At 47.0% G+C, this 22,956-nt stretch overlaps 1 protein-coding gene across 4 annotated transcripts in view; it reads left to right on the forward strand.

The window, feature by feature from the left end:
• The window catches only part of LOC139389870 (neurogenic locus notch homolog protein 1-like), a 48,136-nt gene that overhangs the window by 22,034 nt on the left and 3,146 nt on the right, over positions 1 to 22,956 (forward strand). The window contains exons 5-33 of one of the 4 annotated variants that reach the window (XM_071136867.1): positions 4,088 to 4,210; positions 4,519 to 4,752; positions 5,025 to 5,180; positions 5,863 to 6,048; positions 6,280 to 6,393; positions 8,251 to 8,364; positions 8,494 to 8,727; positions 8,877 to 8,987; positions 9,745 to 9,937; positions 10,118 to 10,263; positions 10,408 to 10,521; positions 11,380 to 11,499; positions 11,659 to 11,811; positions 12,087 to 12,315; positions 12,611 to 12,812; positions 13,078 to 13,231; positions 13,405 to 13,589; positions 14,019 to 14,151; positions 14,850 to 15,107; positions 15,802 to 15,914; positions 16,080 to 16,651; positions 16,908 to 17,339; positions 17,623 to 17,771; positions 18,800 to 19,013; positions 19,390 to 19,480; positions 19,910 to 20,075; positions 21,391 to 21,689; positions 21,829 to 21,976; positions 22,248 to 22,345. In XM_071136867.1, coding sequence (XP_070992968.1) covers positions 4,088 to 4,210; positions 4,519 to 4,752; positions 5,025 to 5,180; positions 5,863 to 6,048; positions 6,280 to 6,393; positions 8,251 to 8,364; positions 8,494 to 8,727; positions 8,877 to 8,987; positions 9,745 to 9,937; positions 10,118 to 10,263; positions 10,408 to 10,521; positions 11,380 to 11,499; positions 11,659 to 11,811; positions 12,087 to 12,315; positions 12,611 to 12,812; positions 13,078 to 13,231; positions 13,405 to 13,589; positions 14,019 to 14,151; positions 14,850 to 15,107; positions 15,802 to 15,914; positions 16,080 to 16,651; positions 16,908 to 17,339; positions 17,623 to 17,771; positions 18,800 to 19,013; positions 19,390 to 19,480; positions 19,910 to 20,075; positions 21,391 to 21,689; positions 21,829 to 21,976; positions 22,248 to 22,345 — 5,441 coding nt within the window. Of the gene's footprint in view, positions 1 to 4,087; positions 4,211 to 4,518; positions 4,753 to 5,024; positions 5,181 to 5,862; positions 6,049 to 6,279; positions 6,394 to 8,250; positions 8,365 to 8,493; positions 8,728 to 8,876; positions 8,988 to 9,744; positions 9,938 to 10,117; positions 10,522 to 11,379; positions 11,500 to 11,658; positions 11,812 to 12,086; positions 12,316 to 12,610; positions 12,813 to 13,077; positions 13,232 to 13,404; positions 13,590 to 14,018; positions 14,152 to 14,849; positions 15,108 to 15,801; positions 15,915 to 16,079; positions 16,652 to 16,907; positions 17,340 to 17,622; positions 17,772 to 18,799; positions 19,014 to 19,389; positions 19,481 to 19,909; positions 20,076 to 21,390; positions 21,690 to 21,828; positions 21,977 to 22,247; positions 22,346 to 22,956 lie in introns of all 4 variants that reach the window. The other 3 variants (XM_071136868.1, XM_071136864.1, XM_071136866.1) reach the window with 3 other exon arrangements.

Raw genomic sequence — 22,956 nt, forward strand, 5'->3', positions numbered from 1 at the left:
CATGCTAGTGACAAGCCAGCTAATCTTTATATTTCAAGTTTAGCCAACTTGGATCTATTGGCAAAGGTAGAACAGTTGAATTGTTAGGAACACACCCTTCTGTCCATCTCCAGCTGTTTGAACAGCATGCTAGCCTGTCCACTTTGTTATGATGTTGAAATCAAGTGGCCTACCTTATTTCTCAGAATAGGAATGGGTTGCAAATTCCTTATGTAATTGTGTTTTAGGCTTATTGCACATTTATAAAACACAGACTAGACAGCTAGTGTAACAGTCCTTGGCTAAAATACTGCTAGCGGTACGTGGTACCGCAATGCCGCACGCAACAAACTGAGGATCCATTTTCCAGAATCCACGTTCATTGATTATCCTGTTTTAGTAGTGTCTGCTCTGCGCGCAATTTGAAGAGTTGAAACACAAAAAGGTGTCGTCAGAAGGGTTAACGTCTCCTTTATGACAGTAAAATAATGTCTCAATGTGTTTCGGTGTCCATATGTCCCATTCTGTTGAACCAAACCTCAAATGCAAATAGCGAGTTGAATCTGCTTGCCAGAGAGGAAGAAGTTGTCACCTTTGTTGTGTTGAGTGGCAGGCGTAGGGGCTTGGTGTGCGTGTGTAAATAGGAAGGTGCACACAGCCTACAGTCATTGGACACGGTACAGAAGGAGCGAAGGAGACAAGACCAAAAAGACAACAGGAGAGCAAGTGGACATAAACGCTCATAAAACATTATTTTTTTGTGATACAGGCATTCGGAATATCGCACAATTTTTTTTTTATTCAAATTGATTTGCTATATCGCCCAGCCCTAGTGAGCTGTGTGTAGTGGCTCCACAGTGCATTATGTGTGTGTTGTGTGAACAGAGGGGAGCAGGATAGCATTGGGCCTTATCGTGAGGAAATGGCTGAATGATAACACCCTCGGAACAGAGCCTGCTAGTCCTGTAGACAGGTTTACCGCGACTGGGCGTCCTCTCCCTACTCCTCACAGGTCACCACTTCCACCCTGCCCTGCTCCTAAGCCAGGCTGAGTTAGACTTCCACTGAGCTCCAAGTAAGCACCACGCCACTTTCTTTGTGCCTCTAACACTGTTTTGGCCGTGAAACATGGCTCTCACCGAAACGCCACTGCCAAAGAGAAATAATTGTGAATCAAGAGAAGTACAATCCAATGGTGCTCAGATTCTACCTACGTGGAATTGGCAGCATAACCTCCTAAATGTCCCTCTTCTTTTCTTATGCAGCCAGGGTGCCAGACAATACTGTGGTGGTGTGTTGTGTAATGCCAGAGCACGATGGTTTCTGTTATATGAAGGGAAGCTGTGGTCTGGCTGGCTGTTTGTTCTGACTGACACAGACCAAAGGAGGGTTGCCACCGCTGCCATTCATTCCCCTCTGAAAAAGGAGGCCGTTGACTGCTGCAACTGTAAAGGAGTTTCCCCTTGTTTTGAAAGGAACCAACCAGGCAATTTTGAAACGAAGCAATTTTGACAGGGCTGTGTGAGAGAGGGATGCAAAGGGACAAATATACTCAGATATACAATACGCTTCCTTGATATCAAATCAAATTGTATTTGTCACATGCGCCGAATACAACCTTACCATGAAATACTTATTAACGAGTGTACTAACAGTGTTTTTTTTTTAAGTACGAAAAATTTGCTAAATGAACTAAAGGAAAAATAATAATACAATATAATAGCACCGAGTCAATGTGCAGGGGTATGGGTTAGTCGAGGTAATTTAGATACAGTGGCAAGAAAAAGTATGTGAACCCTTTGGAATTACCTGGATTTCTGCATAAATTGGTCATAACATTTGATCTGATCTTCATCTAGGTCACAACAACAGACAAACACAGTCTGCTTAAACTAATAACACACGGACAATTCTACATTTTCATGTCTTTATTGACACAATGTGTAAACATTCACAGTGCAGAGTGGAAAAAGTATGTGAACCCTTGGATTTAATAACTGGTTGACCCTCCTTTGGCAGCAATAACCTCAACCAAATGTTTTCTGTAGTTGCGGATCAGACTTACACAACGGTCAGGAGGAATTTTGGACTATTCCTCTTTACAAAACTGTTTCAGTTCAGCAATATTCTTGGGATGTCTGGTGTGAACTGCTCTCTTGAGGTCATGCCACAGCATCCCAATCGGATTGAGGTCATGCCACAGCATCTCATTCGGATTGAGGTCATGCCACAGCATCTCATTCGGGTTGAGGTCAGGCCACAGCATCTCATTCGGGTTGAGGTCAGGCCACTCCAGAAGGCGTATTTTTTTCTGTTGAAGCCATTCTGTTGTTGATTTACTTCTGTGTTTTGGGTCGTTGTCCTGTTGCATCACCCAATTTCTGTTGAGCTTCAGTTGGCGGACAGATAGCCTAACATTCTCTTGCAAAATGTCTTGATAAACTTGGGAATTTCCGTTGATGATAGCAAGCTGTCCAGGCCCTGAGGCAGCAAAGCAGCCCCAAACCATGATGCTCCCTCCCTCCACCATAGTTTACAGTTGGGATGAGGTTTTGATGTTGGTGTGCTGTGCCTTTTTTTCTCCACACATAGTTTTGTGAGTTCCTTCCAAACAACTCAAATGTAGTTTCATCTGTCTACAGAATATTTTGCCAGTAGCGCTGTGGAACATCCAGGTGCACTTTTGCAAACTTCAGATGTGCAGCAATGTTTTTTTTGGACAACAGTGGCTTCTTCCGTGGTGTCCTCCCATGAACATCATTCTGGTTTAGTGTTTTATGTATTGTAGACTCGTCAACAGACATGTTAGCATGTTCCAGAGATTTCTGTAAGTCTTCAGCTGACACTTTAAGATTCTTCTTAACCTCATTGAGCATTCTGCTCTGTGCTCTTGCAGTCATCTTTGCAGGACGGCCACTCCTAGGGAGAGTAGCAACAGCGCTGAACTTTCTCCATTTATAGACAGTTGGTCTTACCGTGGACTGATGAACATCAAAGCTTTTAGAGATACTTTTGTAACCCTTTCCAGCATTATGCAAGTCAACAATTCTTAATCTTAGGTCTTCTGAGATCTCTTTTGGTCGAGGCATGGTTCACATCAGGCAATGCTTCTTGTGAAGAGCAAACTCAAATTTTGTGAGTGTTTTTTTATGGGGCAGGGCAGCTCTAACCAACATCTCCAATCTCGTCTCATTGATTGAACACCAGGTTAGCTGACTCCTGACTCCAATTAGGTTTTGGAGAAGTCATTAGCCTAGGGGTTCATATACTTTTTCCAACCTACACTGTGAATGTTTAAATGATGTATTCAATATACACAAGAAAAATACAATAGTTTGTGTGTCATTAGTTTAAGCACACTGTGTTTGTCTATTGTTGTGACTTAGATGAAGATCACATCTAATTTGATGACCAATTTATGCGGAAATCCAGGCAATTCCAAAGGAATGTGTGTGTGTGTGTGTGGCGTCAATATGCGTGTGTGTGTCTTTGTGTGTGTGTGTGGTAAGAGTCCAGTGAGTGTACATCGAGCAAAAAATAAGAATAAAATAAGGGGGTCAATGTAATAGTCCGGTGGCCATTTGATTAACTGTTCAGCAGTCTTATGGCTTGGGGGTAGAAGCTGTTAAAGAACCCTTTGGTCCCAGACTTGGTGCTCCGGGTACCGCTTGCCGTGCGGTAGCAGAGAGAACGGTCTATGACTTGGGTAGCTGGAGTCTTTGACAATTTTTAGGGCTTTCCTGGCCCCAGTGATGTTCTGGGCTGTACATACTACCCTCTGTAGTGCCTTGCGGTCGGAGGCCGAGCAGTTTCCGTACCGAGCGGTGATGCAACCAGTCAAGATGCTCTCAATGGTGCACCTATAGAACGTTTTGAGGATCTGAGGGCCCATGCCAAATCTTTTCACCCTCATGAGAGGAGTTGTTGGGTCCTCTTCGTGGCTGTGTTGGTATGTTTGGACCATGGTCCATAGGTCCTTAGTGATGAGGACACCAAGGAACTTGAAGCCAAGGAAATGTAACATGACCCCTCCTGTTGAGATGGGACTTATTTAAAAACTACAGTGTGCAATATGTGTGTACTTAACATAATGTCCTGTGCTCTCTAGGCTTCTCAGGTCAGAACTGTGACACCAACATTGATGACTGTCCAAGACATGAGTGTCAGAATGGAGGAACCTGTGTGGACGGAGTTAACACCTATAACTGCCAATGCAAACCTGAATTCACAGGTAACTATACAGACCCCCCCCTCCCTAATTTCTACACTCACGGTAAGAGTTTGTCATAAATACAGATCTAGGATCAGATTACTAACCCTCAATCCTAACCAAGACCATTGGGCTAATAAAAACATATCTGACCTTGCATCAGTGATTATGGTGTAACTTTTACCCTACTCCGATCTCTATAATGGAAGCCTCCTTTCTTTTGACTCTTATGACTAGTACTCATCTTTGTCTCTCTTTGACTCTTTTGACTTGTGTGTGTGCACTGTGGCTTGTTGATAAGTGCATTTACCCCATGTTCTCCCCTGTAGGCCAGTTCTGTACAGAGGACGTTGATGAGTGCCAACTGATGCCCAACGCGTGCCAGAACGGTGGAACGTGCCACAACATCTACGGTGCCTACCAGTGTGTGTGTGTCAACGGGTGGACGGGCGATGACTGTGGGGAGAATATTGACGACTGCGCCAATGCCGCCTGCTATCAGGGGGCCGTCTGCCACGACCGTGTGGCGTCCTTCTTCTGCGAGTGTCCCCATGGTCGCACAGGTGAGCCGATGGACTTTGGTCTTCTTCATTTCTCATATATTTTCCATTTATCTGACCCTGAGCTTTGCACACTTGTATATCTACAACTTAATGCACAGTCTCTTGTGGTCACTAGTGATACTGAATAGGTAGCGTTTCCTCGTCCAGTGCCGACAGCACAGATAGTCACTACATGGTTGAAAAGCAACAGCTACATAAATAACTTTTAACGAAGTAAATAACTGCAACGACTAAACCAATCAGCGTCTCCTGTTGTTCTTGTGCCGTGCCAGGTCTGCTGTGTCACCTGGATGACGCCTGTATCAGTAACCCCTGTCAGAAAGGCTCCAACTGTGACACCAACCCCGTCAACGGCAAGGCCATCTGCACCTGTCCCCTGGGCTACTTTGGCGCCGCCTGTGACCAGGATGTTGACGAGTGCTCGCTGGGTAAGTAGACTCAGACCAGTGACGGATGCTTTTCCTAAACAGCTTCTATCTCAAGGCCATCAGACTGTTAAATAGCCATCACTAACGCAGAGAGGCTGCTGCCTACACACAGACTCAAATCACTGGCCATGTTAAAACATGGATCTGTAGTCACTTTTTAAAAAAATGCTACTTTAATAATGTTTACGTATATCTTACATCACTCATCTCATATGTATATACTGTATCTTATACCATCTATTTACATTTGTGTGTATTAGGTAGTTGTTGTGAAACTGTTAGATTACTTGTTAGATATTGATGAACGGTCGGAACTAGAAGCACAAGCATTTCGCTACACTCGCATTAACATCTGCTAACCATGTGTATGTGACCAATAAAATGTGATTTGATCTGAACACACATTAGATCACTACAGGAATAGGTTTGGTTAGTTTGAACTGGAAATGTGAATCGCTCAACACCAGAGAGGGCAGAGACACAGACAGGTAGCAACCACCACAGAGCAAAATCAAATCAAATCAAATTTTATTTGTCACATACACATGGTTAGCAGATGTTAATGCGAGTGTAGCGAAATGCTTGTGCTTCTAGTTCCGACAATGCAGCACGAAGGAGCACGCCCTGCAATGTGTTTGTTAAGGTACACTCCATGTCTCTCTCTCTCTCGCTCTGTGTCTAGGTGGTAACCCCTGTGAGCACGGAGGGAAGTGCCTGAACACCAAGGGATCGTTCCAGTGTAAGTGTCAGCCCGGTTTCTCTGGGGCTCGCTGTGAACACGACATCAACGAGTGCCTCTCCAACCCCTGCCAGAACGAAGCCACCTGCCTCGACCAGATAGGAGGCTTCCACTGCATCTGTATGCCAGGTAACACACACACACACACACACACACACACACACACACACACACACACACACACACAGTTAATTACCAACATCAGTATAAGTTCTTCTTGCTAGCAAGTTTAAAGACACCTTTTTAATCAAAAGGGTGACCACACTCTAAACATAATAGCTGTAAAGTCAGGAAATTTGGCAATGTTACTGTACACTGACTAACTAACCAGGCCTTGTTTCCCTTGCTAATTGGTTAAAGGCTACGAGGGACTGTTCTGCCAGATCAATACGGACGAGTGCGCCAACAACCCCTGCCTAAACAATGGGAAGTGTATCGACAAGATCAACACCTTCCACTGCCAGTGCCCCACAGGTGAGCCCCGGTGCGTCGTAGCGGGAGGAGGGGGGTCGATCACCCCCCCTCCCCCGGACAGGACGGGCGCGGGAGGCAGACTCTAATCCTTGCCTCAGGCAGGCTTTACCAGGCCAGCTCCCGACGAGGAGGAAAATCCATGAGGAAGTTGACACTTTGAACAAGTTTTTACTCTCAACTCTGATGAGTGTGCAGTTCAACTTGGTTTGGATGTAGCTAGCTACAATAACGTTAATTGAGAACTAAGGAAAGAAGGAATAAGAATAGCAGCTGAAATAGTGTTGTGTTTCCGCGTATTGAATTTCTGTATAGTTGGAGAAGCTGTTGTGAGCTTTCAGTTTTGTGTGTAGTAAAGTTTTGAATTTAGATAATTTTAGGAGGTATTTCTCCAGAGGTTCCAGTGGGGTTAGACTATGTGACAAGAGACATTGAGGGTTTTGTGAGCAGAGGAATGCTCTGGTGGATAAACGTGAGGTCAACCGACACAGAGGAAGGTTTCTCACCCTCTAAAATGCGTTTTTGTTTTCATTCTTTCACCAGAGCTACTGGGCTGGAAGTATTTCTGGAACAAAATAGTGCAGTTCTCAGTCGGTTCGGATCAAAGACCGTTCAGAGAGAAAGGCAGGAGGCTCCTTGTGTTGAGAAAGTGCAGTTAGGAAGCTGAGGAATTAATTGTAGGGAGGTACAGCAGAGAACACAAGAGCTTAGCTTCTGAAAAGCCCCCCCATGTATATGGGACAGGGCAGGAGAGAGGCCTGAATGAGACTGTGGTGAAAGTGGAAGGGGTAGGAGGCGGTGTTGGGGTACTGGAGGGGACTGAGACACATAGACGGTTATGCTCTAAGGGGGGGAGAGAGGGGAATTGCCTTCTTGAGATGTAAATTTGTTCCTGTGTAAGCCCAGGCTGGGGTAGGGTAGGGTCCTCTCCTTTCATTTCTCTACACACCATCTCCATGGAAACCCCACTGGGGCGGTTTGAAATGTCTGATTCCAGGAGCCTGGGATAAATCTCCTCTCTGGGATGTGTGTGAGGTAACGTTAGCATGGGCAGTCTAAAGCGAAAGGGACTCTGCGTTGTGAATGGGAAAATCCACTGGGAGCAGAGCAAACAGCTAGACATGTTGCCACTTCCTATCTGGGTTAGTGACCACTGGGATGTCTGGCTGGCTGCTTGGCTTAGACCCCCCCTGTGTTCCAATAGGGGGGGGGGGGTCTCTTAATCTCTTTATCAAACCGAATCCATCTTCTTTCCGCTCAGAATGTAAATGTGCTCCAGCAACAGAAGTTGTAAGAAGAAACAAACTCAAACAGATTAGAATAACTAGAGAAAAATGGGAGCCTGCTGGTTGATTTTTTTGAATGACGATGGATTTGAATAGCTGAGTTCAGAGGTCAAGCTGGCCCTTTTGGGCGCGGCGGGCGGGGAGAGGGGCAAGACGGGAGAATGCACATTGTGATGGAAAAGTTTTGGGGGACAAAAGAGGCAACCGGCTCGGCTTCGCGTTGCATTGAGCAGACAGTCCCCCCTTTGTCTCTCACCCCTGGTCATGAGGCCTTGGAAGTTTTTCGCCCCTTCTTTTTATACCCCCCTTTCCCAGATGCAGTTTTTTTGGGGGAGAAGTGGTGAAAAGGAGTAGAAATAAAAGAAAACAGAAAGCTTGTAGTACGGCGGAGATGTTGATTAATATGCAGCCACCTCTGTCGTTGCGGGCTCTCGTAATGTATGTTCCAGGGCAAGAGTGGGAATAGTTTGGACTTGGTGAGATCACCCCCCCCCCCCCCCCCCCACACACACACACACACACACACACACGTACGTGCACACAAACTCACCCCCACCCCTTCTTGTTTTTCTAGGCTTTGCTGGGAATCTCTGCCAGATAGACATTGACGAGTGCGCCAGCACGCCTTGCAAGAATGGCGCCAAGTGCACGGACGGCCCCAACAAGTACACCTGTGATTGCACTGAAGGTATACAAAGCAGCAACAAAGCAACAATAAAGATTTGAAAAAATCTACCAACACTGATTGAATATTTTATGCATCCTGAATGAAATGGGGAGAAATGAGACAGTGACCAACTTCTTCTCTTTCCACCAGGTTACACGGGGCAACACTGTGAGACTGACATCAATGAGTGTTTCTCAGCCCCCTGTCACTATGGTACCTGTAAAGACGGCCTGGCCTCCTTCACCTGTTACTGTCGCCCTGGTTACATGGGCCGGTTGTGCGAGACCAACATTAATGAGTGTCTGAGTCAGCCCTGTCGGAACGGAGGCATCTGCCAGGACCGCGAGAACTCCTATATCTGCACCTGCCCCAAGGGCACCACAGGTCAGACACACACACACACACACACACACACACTAAAATACTTCTCCTCTTAACTCAAAATTGTCCTTCACAATAAAATCATCCAGATGTACTTTCATCTGTGAAAATGTAATTATAGAAACTTTGATGCTAATTTCTTTGCCCCTTAGGTATAAACTGTGAAGTCAACCTGGACGACTGCAAGAGCAAGCCATGTGACTATGGGACATGCCTCGACAAGATCAACGGCTACGAGTGTGCCTGTGAGCCCGGCTACAGCGGTAAGTAGATACTGTAGGGGACCAGTTTGTCCGACTGTGGCAACCCAGGTGGAGACTTGAAGGGGGTACTCCTACCGCCGTGCGTGTTTTCATCTCCTATTCAGACCTCAGGCGAGGGGAGGACAACAAGGGCGTAGGGGGCAGCATGAAGGGATGGAAGAGAGGGAGGGGTAACAGATGGTGAGCGAACGCACTCCTTTTGAGGCCTTCCGTGGCGGTGTCACTTTCCAGCCCCTCCCTGTCCCCAACCTGCTGCCTAGACACACAAGCTGGCCTCTCTCGCCAGGCCCCGAAAGGACCAACACCCACCGGGGATTTCACAGGAGAAAAGATCCCCTGAAAGATTCCTGAAAGTTGATCTTTTAAAAGGGGGAGAAGTTGGTCTATGCTGAATGGCTGCAGAGCTTCAATTGGCCGACAAAAGCAGACTTAAAAACCCCATGTTTCTCGAGATGGATGCATTTACTTTGGGGACATAGAGCCCATTGTGTGGTCCATTGTCTGGTGTAGTATGGGTTGTGCCTTGTGTTTTACTTCAAAATGATATCTTCATAAAAATCGAACCAAAGTCCAAACTCCAAAGACTACAAAATAATATTATGTTAGGTCTAACCATAAAGCATTATTCATTTGTATCATTTTTGTTAAACCAATTTCATGCGCTTGTAAACCATAAACGTTCCTAGTGGTATAAAGTTGAGATGCTACCATACGAGGGGTCGGAGAAGTAAACATTTTCATGGGTTCTACTTCACAGGGACCATGTGCAACATCAACATTGATGAGTGTGACCTCAACCCGTGTCACAATGGTGGCACCTGCATCGATGGCATCAACAGCTTCACCTGTTTGTGCCCGGAGGGTTACCATGACACCACCTGCTTCTTCCAGGTCAACGAGTGCCTTAGCAACCCCTGTATCCATGGCCACTGTCAAGACAAGGTCAACGGGTGAGTCTGCCTCTTTCATTTGTCTCCATGGCTCCTCCTATGAAGGAAATGACATAGTTGTGTTTAATTTACATCTAGAAATATTCCCTACATGTATGGTATGGAACTATGAATATACAGTATCAAAGTTAAAGATAATGTATGTTTCTCTAATACTGAGCTTTTCCATCTTATCCTTAGTTACAACTGTCTGTGTGACAATGGCTGGAGTGGCAAGAACTGTGACATCAACAACAACGAGTGTGAGTCCAACCCCTGCATGAACGGAGGCACCTGCAAGGATATGACCAGCGGATACGTCTGCTCATGTAGAGTGGGCTTCACTGGTGAGTTAGTGTGTGTGTGTCTTTGTGTGTGTGGTCGTCTAGATCGCACTCCCACCATCAATACATTGTACTGTTTTTATCTATTTGACCCTGACTCAAACTCCAACTCATGTGCTACATATCTTCTTGACCTTTTGATTCCAGGTCCAAGTTGTCAGACGAACATCAACGAATGTGCCTCCAATCCCTGTCTGAACCAAGGGACCTGCATCGATGATGTCGCTGGCTACAAGTGCAACTGTCTACTCCCATACACCGGTATGAACATATTTGTCTATTGTGAAATATTTGTCTGAGTGTCTGTCTGTCTAAGTGTGCTGTTTTCTATTCCCTTGCTGTGGGGCGCTACGTTGTTGCTTCTCTACGGCATTGGACATACAGGAAAAACATGCTCTGGAAAGACCAAGCTGTCGATGAAAGTTCAGCAGCAATCCTTCCTCTTGGCTAAAAGACTCCAGCGTCTGGTGTGTTGACGTTGGCCCGCCATGACAACTTCGCAAGTGTCCCTGATAACAGCACAATATTTTTCAGCAGTCCTCACGTCCTTTCCTTTCCTCCCTTCTTGTATTATTTAAAAAAACAGATAATGATGGACTGCCTTTGGGCACATTTGTTATTTATTCTCCGTCTTTTTGGAAAAATTCACACAGCGTTGGGACCTGAAATAATAGGGGTTGGGAACGAACGACCCGGCTGCTTGACACATTTCCTGTTTGCAGACTTCCTGTCTCACAGAACAGCAAATGCCTTGACAATAGCAGGAAACGTCAGCCTGCTTCCTGTCCGCGCCGGGTACCGTGAAAACAGAAAGGGAATTGTCTCCGCAGGCCCAAACAGCTCTGCTCTCAAACACTCACAGAGCTTTACACTGTGGGCAAGAAGCCTCCTGATGTCCTCCTGAATGAAGTGTTTAAATGTCCAATGAAAGCATTATCTACGTAGGGCGGTCTATCCAGACACCCACTACTTCTTGTCATGATACTCTGGTTCCGACAAACAATAGTATTAGACATGATAATAATATGAGAATTTTAATATTGAGCATAGTTAATGTCCATTATCTAAAAGTTTGTGTGTGTGTGTGTGTGTGTGTGTGTGTGTGTGTGTGTGTAATAGGTGAGAACTGTGAGACCCTGCTGGCACCCTGCAGCACCAAACCCTGCAAGAACGCAGGTGTGTGTCAGGAGTCTGAGGACTACGAGAACTTCTCCTGTGTGTGTCCAGAGGGCTGGCAAGGTGTGGGAGCAATATCTTAATAGTAGATTGTGTCATTCTTATGCATTTATATACATATATGAAAATAGACAAAATCTCTTTTTAAAAAATGGGCAAACGATCTCAGTGATGTATGTGTAGTAAGCCTCGCCCCTCCCTCCTCTTCCCTGCCCTCTATAGGCCAGACCTGTGAGGTGGACATTAACGAGTGTGTGAAGAACCCCTGTCTCAATGGGGCCACCTGCGAGAACACCAAAGGCAACTACCGCTGTGGCTGCAAGGCCGGCTACGCTGGCCGCAACTGCGAGACCAACATTGACGACTGCAAGCCCAGTAAGTCTCCTTTCCTCTCATCTTCATGACTTCCTCATGAAAACAGGTGGATATGAGACAGTGGCCATGTCTCAATACTCTAAAGTTGTTCCCTCTCCTTGGCTCTTTTATTTATGACTGATAAGTTAAAAACGACATATCTCTATAACATCTGCCTTGTGATCAGTGGCGGGAGAAAAAAAAATACAAGAAAGGAAGCTAATCGAGACTATTGAGCCGCAGCCAGTGTGCTAAGCTATCAGCTAACTTTTCTCCCTCCTTGCTCTTGTCCTTAGACCCCTGCAGCAATGGAGGTTTCTGCCGGGACGAAGTGGACAACTTTGTGTGCACCTGCCTGCCTGGTTTCCGTGGCACTAAGTGTGAGGAGGACATCAATGAGTGCGACAGTAACCCATGTAAGAATGGAGCCAACTGTACAGACTGTGTCAACAGCTACACCTGCACCTGTCCCTCTGGCTTCAGTGGGATACACTGTGAGAACAACACACCTGACTGCACTGAGAGGTGAAGAGAGCTCGGACTCCTATTTCTTTCTGTCTTATCTTCGTCACATGGCCTGTTGCGTCTCTGTCACAAACGATGAATATCACTTTGACCTACCTCTTTTTTTTCTCCTGTCCACTTCTGCCCCCTGTGGCGGAAAGTTTAATAACACTAAATTACTCTCATGTTATAGCCCAAGAAGTTCACACTTACTAAGTCACTTTACTAATTTGGCCGAATAAAAACATTCAATCCGTCTTTCACGTGATACGCCTGGTATTGCTTGATTGATGTTTTGACGGTCTTTTATCCCCAGCTCTTGTTTCAACGGTGGCACGTGTCTGGACGGCATCAACACTTACACCTGCCTGTGCCCACCTGGCTTCACTGGCAGCTACTGCCAACACGACATCAACGAGTGTGACTCCAGGCCCTGCCTGAACGGAGGCACCTGCCTGGACAGCTATGGCACCTACAAGTGTACTTGTCCCCAGGGCTACATTGGACTCAACTGCCAGGTACAGTGTAGGCCCAGTAAAAATTTGACTTCATACTGGCTGTAGGCAATATACCATGTTGCTATTGTCAAATAAAATGTGCTTTTAGGAATCAAATACTTGGCTGAACAGAGGTGGTATGAATACGTTTAAGTTAACGCGCACTACAAACGTCAGCTATAATGATGTCTGTAGCTGTGAAACAACCGTGCACATTTCCAGTCACTTTCACCTGTCTACTCACCTAGTGACTAACTGTGTCTATGGTGTGTCTGTTTCTCCGCAGAATCTGGTACGCTGGTGTGACTCGTCTCCCTGTAAGAACGGGGGCACCTGTTGGCAGACTGGCACCACTTACAGCTGTGAGTGCCAGACCGGCTGGACAGGGCTCTACTGCGATGTGCCAAGCGTCTCCTGCGAGGTGGCTGCCAAACAAAGAGGTAACACTGGGAGTGTGAAGGAGGGTGTGTGTGTGTTGTGTGTGCGTGTGCGTGAACGCCTGCATGTATGAGGTTGGATGTGTTTTTGTTGTTGTTGTGTTAGTATCAATCTCACACCTGTAACATGAACATTTGGCTACATGTTCTCCCTCTCTCTGCCCTCCCGCCTCCAGGTGTGGAGGTAGTTGCTCTGTGTCGTAACTCAGGCCAGTGTCTGGACGCGGGGAACACCCACTACTGCCACTGCCAGGCGGGTTACACAGGCAGCTACTGTGAGGAGCAGGTGGATGAGTGCACCCCCAACCCCTGTCAGAACGGAGCCACCTGCACTGACTTCCTAGGAGGGTACTCCTGCAAGGTAGGCTGCCCACTAGGAACACAGCACTCTCCACTTATTTCTCCGGCCCTGGGTGAAACGCATAACAAATGTGACCTAATGGTGAAGCGATACCTACCTGAACAGGGATTCTACGCCTCCAGAAATGTTTATTTTAAAGTGTTTCCTGGTCTGAAACATTGTCAGACATTCTCACTTTTTGAAATGATCGTCACGTTTTTGGGTCGTGTAAATAAGTGTGTTGGTGTCCTTTCTAAGTGATTCTCCCTATTAAACCTAGACTGGTGAAGGCTGTTTATTAACAGACCAACACACTGCTCATTTGTGGAGATCTCTGAGGAAGGAGAATTTGCTGACCTGTGTGGAAAACTGGCAAAAAACAGCCAGGTAAACAGAAACGGCCTTGTTTCATGTCAGTCGTTTGGTTTGGCTTTTTCTCTCCTCTCTCAGTGCGTGGCAGGATACGTCGGGACGAATTGCTCCAACGAGATCAATGAGTGTTTCTCCCAGCCGTGCCAGAACGGGGGCACCTGCATTGACCTGATCAATACCTACAAATGCTCCTGTCCCAGGGGAACCCAAGGTCAGAGCCCCGCCACCCACCTCCACACACACCATCTCCCTCCTTCTTCCCTCCATGGTCTCTTCTCCCTCTTTCTCTATCCCTCTCTCCTCTCCTCTGCTTTTCTCCGTAATCCCACTCTCTCTTACTCTCTATCCCTCACTCCTCTGTTCCTCTCCGTACTCCCACTCTCTCTTACTCTCTATCCCTCACTCCTCTGGTCTCCTCTGTTCCTCTCCGTACTCCCACTCTCTCTTACTCTCTATCCCTCACTCCTCTGGTCTCCTCTGTTCCTCTCCGTACTCCCACTCTCTCTTACTCTCTATCCCTCACTCCTCTGGTCTCCTCTGTTCCTCTCCGTACTCCCACTCTTTGTCTCTCTCTCTCTCTACCTACCTCTCTCAAATCCACCACACTTCATTAATTAGGGCTTAACAGTGTCCAGCACATGTCTGAAACTCTCCTCCCCGTCAAATGCAGGATTGATTTATCTCCTGGACTTAAAGGGTGTGTTTCTTGTTGGTCAGCTGAAGTACTGTTGAAATGAATGTTGCCCCCCAAAAAGTGTGGTTACATAGGGAGCAAACAAGAGAAAACACGACAAAACTGTACATTCAAATGTGTATTGCCCCATTGCAGGTTGTAGGATTTAGGTTGTGTTTAGGCTGACTGTTCCTCCCCTCTTCCTCCTGACCTCCCTCCTGACCTCCACCTCTCAGGCGTTCACTGTGAGATCAACATAGACGACTGCAACCCCTTCACAGACCAAGTCACCAACGAGCCCAAGTGCTTCAACAAGGGGAAGTGTGTTGACAGGGTGGGAGGTTACCACTGTATCTGTCCCGCCGGCTACGTAGGGGAGCGCTGTGAGGGGGACGTCAACGAGTGCCTGTCCAACCCATGTGACCCCCGCGGGACACACAACTGCGTCCAGCTCACCAACAACTACCGCTGCGATTGCCGTACTGGATACACAGGTAACATTTAACGTGCAGGAGGGTGATGTGATGGACCAGGCTGGAGAGTGATTGCAGCGCAGGGTTGGGTTTAGTTTCATGTTAATTACAGTTATTTCATGGGGTTGAGTATGGGAAAGCAAAGACTAGTCTTTTTTCGAGACGAATCACCTTGGACTTGCATGAGAAATGTCAACAACAAAAAAATGACCTTATCATTTGTTCTGTAGTATATAGTCCCAAATGATAAGTATTTACCCCATATGGCAGGACTCTCTAACGCTGTTCCTGGAGAGCTACCTTCCTGTAGGTTTTCGCTCCAACCCTACTCTAGCAGACCGGATTCCAATAATTAACTGGTTGATAAGCTGAACTGCCTTAGTTACACCTGGGGTTGGAGTGAAAACCTACAGGAGGGTAACTCTCCAGGAACAGGGTTGGAGTGAAAACCTACAGGAGGGTAACTCTCCAGGAACAGAGTTGGAGTGAAAACCTACAGGAGGGTAACTCTCCAGGAACAGGCTTGGAGTGAAAACCTACAGGAGGGTAACTCTCCAGGAACAGGGTTGGAGTGAAAAACTACAGGAGGGTAACTCTCCAGGAACAGGGTCGGAGACTCCTGCTCCATGGCATTAAATGTTAACCTGTGATTGGCTTATTGATAAAGGAACGTTTCATGTCCTTGATGTGACCATCTCTCTCTGTGACCATACAGGAGAGCATTGTGACACGGTGTTTGACGGCTGTAAGGGCAAACCCTGTCGTAACGGAGGGACATGTGCCGTAGCCAGCAACACTCCTCACGGCTTCATCTGCAAGTGTCCACCTGTAAGTTCCCGCACAACCACGGCTGTGGCCATAGTTCTGCCAAAGACACCGTATAAGAGACATCCAGCAGATGTGTTGCACCGTTTTCATTCATTCAACATGCTGTAATGTGTTTAATAAATAGTATTACTACATTGACACGTTTCCTCTCCTTCCCCTCTACAGGGCTACACTGGCTCTACCTGTGAGTACGATGCCCACTCCTGTGGCAATCTTCACTGTCGTAACGGTGGCACCTGCGTCTCCGGGCACAAGAACCCAAAGTGTCTCTGTACCTCCTCGTTCACGGGGCCAGAGTGTGAATACCCCACAGACAACCCTTGTAACACCAACCTTTGCTACAACGGGGGAACCTGTGAGTACAGCTCAGAGGCTCCGTACTACCACTGCGTCTGCCCCACCAACTTCAACGGCCTGCTATGTCACATCCTGGACTACAGCTTCCTGGGCGGGTTCGGCCGTGACATCACCCCCCCGCCGGAGGTGGAGGTGAGCTGTGAAATCCCCCAGTGTGAGGAAACGAAGGGGAACAAGTTCTGTGATATGTTGTGTAACAACCACGCGTGTGGCTGGGATGGGGGCGACTGCTCGCTCAACTTCAACGACCCGTGGAAGAACTGCACGTCGTCCCTGCAGTGCTGGCGCTACTTCAACGACGGGAAGTGTGACGAGCAGTGCAACAACGCTGGCTGTCTCTACGACGGCTTTGACTGTCAGAACCTGGAGGGCCAGTGCAAGTGAGTGAGACGCTTGCCATCAGGGGCTGAATACAATACTCGATAAGGGGAGGCCAATCCACCTTGAGACCTACTGGCTATGCAGGGTTCTGCTCCAGACCTACTATAACTCACCCGATTCAGCTAATGCTGTAGATAATGCATCAAGTCTGAGTAGCAGTTCAAGGCCTGAACAACAGTCTGAGCTTTCTTTTGAAATAATACGCATCCCATTAAAAGCCATACTGAATAATACTATTTCCTCTTGTCCCTCCAGTCCTCTGTACGACCAGTACTGTAAAGACCACTATGCGGACGGCCACTGTGACCAGGGCTGCAACAATGCAGAGTGTGAGTGGGACGGTCTGGACTGTGCCAACAACATGCCAGAGAAGCTGGCGGTGGGCCGCCTGGTCATCGTGGTCCACATCATGCCCGACCAGCTCCGGAACAACTCGCTTGGCTTCCTGCGCGAGCTGAGCCGCGTGATCCACACCAATGTGGTGTTCCAGCAGGACGCTAAGGGACAGACCATGATCTACCCGTACTACGGCAGTGAGCAGGAGCTGAAGAAACACAACACGAAGCGCTCGGTGGGCTGGACAGAGATCCCTGACACCGTTCTCAGCTCCATGAAGAACAGCATGTATACTATAGCCAATGGAAGCAGCCGCAGACGCAGGGAGCTGGACCCCATGCAGATCAAAGGGTGAGACAAATGTTCGGGAACAATCGTCATTTGGAATCTGGATTTCAATGGAATTTTGCATGCGAACCTCCCATTTACGTGGAAGTCGAGCTAGTTTCTGTGTGAACTGCCCTTCCACGTATTTGGTAGCGATGTGTTGTATAATCCTGCATTGGAAAACTGGTGTCTGTCTTTTGAAGAACTGCTGCTAGTTCCCTGAACAGGAACCACTGAGCTGTCCTTTCGTCTCTCTGAGGTTTTTAGATCAGGTCTAACGTGTGTCACATGACTCTGTCCTCCACAGCTCCATAGTGTACCTGGAGATTGACAACCGCCAGTGCGTCCAGCAGTCCACGGAGTGCTTCCAGAGTGCCACTGACGTAGCAGCCTTCCTAGGGGCCCTGGCCTCCAGTGGGAACCTCAACGTTCCCTACATCATAGAGGCGGTTCACAGTGAGTTTCTATCTCCTTCCATTCTAACAGTCACCAGGCCAAGAGTACTGCTGAAACAGCCGGGGACTGTACCCCCCCCCCCCCCCCCCCCCCCACACACACACACACACAGACAGACAGACAGACAGACACCGCACACACACGGTGAAGGTTTTCTCCCCTAGGTCTTAACCCTCCAACACCACACTGTGATGATGGGGTGTTCTTTGATTGTGTATTTGATATTCAACAATGAAACAAATGTACTTTTGAATCACATGTACTAAACAATCAATGCAGCAGTCTGTGTTTAAATCCAATGGCTTCAGGCTCCAAAATGGTTAATTGCCGTAAATCAACTCATCCACCCCCCTACCCCATCCACATACCATTCTAGCACACACACACACACACACACACACACACACACACACACACTTTTCATCCCACAGTGTGAGGCTGCTGCAACCTTCACCTCGCTGAATGTAATACCAGGACTTAATGCATCTCTAAGGGTTTGGGTTGGGAGAGTTTATCATTTCAAAATCGTTAGTGGAAAAAAGCGAAGGGGAAAAATTGATCGGGAGTGTGCTAGAAGTTGGGAGTCTTTGTTATCTTGAAAATCCTAATAAATCCTTCGTCTTTACAGCTTAAAGCGCGTGCAGTAATTTGAAGTTCATTAATCCCTCCCTTTTTTTCCCCTTAAAGAAGAAATGGTAGAGTTGTCTCCTGGCACCCTGGGCTGAGAGGGGAGAGGAGGTGTTTTTTTTTTGTATATTTTATTTTATCTCTAGCTCTATTTGATGAGAAGTGGTTAGCAATTCTGATGATTACAGAATAGGACCAACCTTGTTTTACAAACGGCGCTCCTCCTTCCCGTTATAGCTCTGGCCATGGACAACTAGGACCAGGCTCCAGGAGGGGGTTTCACTAGACTAGAGGAGCTGGACTAGCAGTCCTGCGACCAACCCAACGCCTGCCTGCCTGCCTATCTGGGTTCTCAGGCTCCGCTGCTGTCCGCCTTACCATGTTGTCCCTTTCCCCTCCAGGTGAGGTTGACCCCCAGCTTCCGTCGGAGCTCTATCCCATCTACGTGGTCCTAGCCGGACTGGCTCTCCTGGCCTTCGCAGGCGTGGGGATGGTCGCCTCACGGAAGCGTCGTCGCGAGCACGGCCAATTGTGGTTGCCGGAGGGCTTCAAGACCAGTGAGCCCAACAAGAAGAAGAGGAGGGAGCCCGTCGGGGAGGATTCGGTGGGATTGAAGTAAGTTTCCCGGGTTTCCATGCGGCACCACATTGTTTTCCCACCATGGGTCACAGTTTGTTTTTTCGTGGATTTGGTCGTAGCAGGGTGTGGAGCGGTAACGAGAGTTTTTGGGGCTGAGGGGTGTAGTTGGCGATTAGAAAGAGGGGGGAACGGTTCGGATCATTAATGATAATGTTGCAGCAGGTTTAGGTAACGGGCACATTAATTGACTTGTCTGGGCGATAGTGGTGGGACGAGACAGGATGGGGGGGCTCAATCAATGCTTTTGTTTCGGTGTTGGTGCACTGCCACTGAGGAAGAGGGCTCAGCTGGGATAGTTGGCTAGCTCACGTGCTGCATCCGGATTTTCAATGGGATTTCTGTCTGACCACAGGCCACTGAAAAATTCCTTGGACATATCACTGATGGACAACAACCAGAATGAATGGGGAGAAGAGGAGCCTTCAGACGCCAAGCGCTTTAGGGTAAGGAGTCTAAGGACACCACATACTGGCATTGGGACCTACTGTTGGAGGGAAAGACAGGAATAAGAGTAGAACATGGACTTCATAAGAAATACCTAAAGAAATATATGAAGAGTATATCTTCAGTCAGGGATTTTCTCTTCTTCATCACTGATAATAGCCTTCAAATATCACTTGATTCCAGTTTAGTTTCAAGATGTATACATTTACATAGGCTATTGAATTGAATTTGCTTTAATTTAATATTAAGATATTGAAAATGTAGAGTTTCCTTTGTGTTGGTTTTTGGTTTTATTGTCCAGAATGTCAGCATTTGAATATATAAAAGTCGGTTAATTAAACCATAGTTTTCAACTAGGTTTGAGATGAAAGGCTTTGGATGCGGTGTGAGCTAACTGATTGTCCGTCCACCCCTCGGTCTGGTTCCAGCAGTTTGAGGAGCAGGCGATGCTGGACCTGGACGACCAGACGGACCACCGCCAGTGGACCCAGCAGCACCTGGACGCGGCTGATCTCCGTATCCCCTCCATCGCCCCCACACCCCCTCAGGGGGAGATCGAGAACGACTGCATGGACGTCAACGTACGGGGACCAGGTGTGTTTACAGCCACTCGTTTCATCGTTAGGGAAATTAAGACAGATTTTAGCTGTGAATTTGACTGATTTTGGGGAGATTTGATTTTTTTTACCTCAATGTCTACTGACAAGGATTGAGTTGATTATTACATTTCATGAAATTGTATTATTTTTGGTGAATATAGAATGTATGTATTTAATTCGGTGTGTATCAGGTGTGTAGGACTTGTTGTATTTTGCCTCAGCTACTTTTATATTTACAGTGCAGAGGTCATGTACAAAGTATTTTTGGGGGGTCACATTTCAGTTGTCAGTACTGGTGTAGAGTTAGAAAAGGAGAGATGAGAGGTCTTCGTAATTATGTCATCAGAAGTGTCAGGAAAAATGTGGATACAAATATTGAAGAAGAAAAAAAGTATTTAAATATGATCATTCTAATAATTTGTATTACTCACAAAATATGTATTCCTATTCAATTGAATTATATTACCTAAACATCTTGCTTTGTATAGACGTCAAACTAAACGTATGGTCATATTTTAAGGTATTTTTCTGCCTCAGTTATTAGTTGATTGATTTACACCTCTGACTGAGTGAGCAATGGCAAGATTCTGTGTGTGTGTGTGTAGGAGTAGCTAAAGCCCTGTGTCCTCAGGGGTAAGGGGATCCAGATCAAAGCATGCGGCTAGAAGCCCTGAGCCCAGGGGAAAACTCCCTTCCTGCTTACATTCATCATCGGACCACTAATAGGCCTATCTCTTCATATGCTTTATTAATAAAACCAATAACGGGCCAAAATACAAGAACACTCTTTTATTAAGTGTCAAGCCCCCTGAAGAGTATTTTAAGAAAATCAACAGTAACATGCTCCTCGAACTAAAGCACAGCACACACACATTTTCTCTCCCTAACCGATCAATGAGCCCGAATTGAATCTGTGAGATCTGGGGCTCGCTATTCTTTTGAAGAGGAGAAACCCATCCAGGTCGACTGGCTGAGCCTCCCCTCAGAGATGATAATGCTCAGTTTTCCAGCTGCCTAGGTTTCACATAGCCTGGCCCGTTTCCCCAAGCTCCCCAACGTCGGGCTTGATCAGAATCCGTTATCGAAAAGAGTGGTGATGATACACACAGGCAAACGCATCAAATCCACATTCGATTTGTTTGTTGCTTTGTTTTGATCTTCCTTGTGCTTTGAAGTACTGACTCTTACCGTTTGTACCAGGAACTGGGCTCTGTCTCATGCTGACCCTGCACTAGTGCACTGACTGCCAATGCTGAGGTATAGTCAACTCCCCTGGTCCTAAAGTATGGTCTCTCCCTCCCTCTGCCCAGATGGCTTCACCCCCCTGATGATCGCCTCCTGCAGTGGTGGAGGTCTGGAAACCGGCAACAGCGAGGAGGAGGAAGACGCCTCTGCCAACGTGATCAATGATTTCATCTACCAGGGTGCCAAACTCCACAGTCAGACGGACCGCACGGGGGAGACCGCCCTCCATCTCGCTGCCCGCTACGCCCGCTCCGACGCTGCCAAGCGTCTGCTGGAGGCCAGTGCAGATGCCAACATCCAGGACAACATGGGCAAGACCCCGCTACATGCTGCCGTGGCTGCCGACGCTCAGGGCGTCTTCCAGGTTAGGGTCAAATGCAGACTCATTTGTGGTTTTGAGTAGCAAAGAGATCTACTGTATTGGATTGGCAATGTGACCTTTCTTCCTTAGTATCTCTACAGATAATCTCATACAAGGTTAACCAGCTCGTGTTTTCCTGTAGATTTTGATCAGGAATCGTGCCACAGACCTGGATGCCCGCATGCACGATGGCACCACCCCTCTGATCCTGGCAGCCCGCCTGGCAGTGGAGGGCATGGTGGAGGAGCTCATCAACTGCCACGCTGACGTCAACGCTATCGATGACTTCGGTAGGGCTCTTATGTCACTGTTGTGTCTCTATCGGCTCCTTGGCCTCATCGTACTCTTTCAACCAGAGCTATAGTGGAGCACTTTCGATCCATCAAACGTTACATTTGTCATTAGAAATGGGCAGAATAAAATTAAAATAAAATATTTTACAAAATGTTGAAATAATGTGGGGTTTGGAAAGAAATGATAGTCAGGTTTCTTTAGGTCAGTGTAGACAGGCATGGCTTGATGGGAACTGAACGTTTGTCTCTCCCGCTCTCTTTCACAAAGGCAAATCTGCTCTGCACTGGGCAGCAGCGGTGAACAACGTGGAAGCAGCTATCGTACTACTGAAGAACGGCGCCAACAAGGACATGCAGAACAACAAGGTAAGGCATCTCTTCCGCCTGATAAGACACCATAGAAGAAGCTGCCTCCATAAGCTACATACCTTTTTATTGAACCTTTATTCATGCAGGTTATTCTCAGTAGCTAGGTTCCCATCCAATTGCGTGATGACGTAGTGCACACAAATGTACAGTACTTTTTCATCGACCGAATAAAAATCGGAAGTTCAGTGTGTTTCCATCGCATTTTCAACTCTACCAATAGTTCTGTCACAAAAACTGTTGCATTAAATAGCAAGTGTGCCTCATCTGGTTTTGACACATGCGCTCTTAGCCAACAGCTCACAGATACCGTGTGGGTAGGCTAGTCTACATGACGACATTATTATGGATTAGAGCGAGAATATTTGTATTTGTCAAACGGCAGTCAAGCATCAATAATCATGTCACTAAAATAAGATCCTCGATATTTATTGGAAAGGAGCATCAAGCTCATCACTGTGCACGTTCACCACCCTGTGAAGTTCATCAGAACTTATTTCATCTGTAGCCTAATAAACTGCAGGCTTTCCCGGGTCGTAGTGGGAGGACCATAAACCATATCATCCCGTGACTCCGAGTTTACTTCTATATGATGGTTATTATGGCGTTTC

The sequence above is a fragment of the Oncorhynchus clarkii genome, chromosome 30, assembly GCF_045791955.1.
Source record: "Oncorhynchus clarkii lewisi isolate Uvic-CL-2024 chromosome 30, UVic_Ocla_1.0, whole genome shotgun sequence".
Lineage (NCBI taxonomy): Eukaryota > Metazoa > Chordata > Actinopteri > Salmoniformes > Salmonidae > Oncorhynchus > Oncorhynchus clarkii.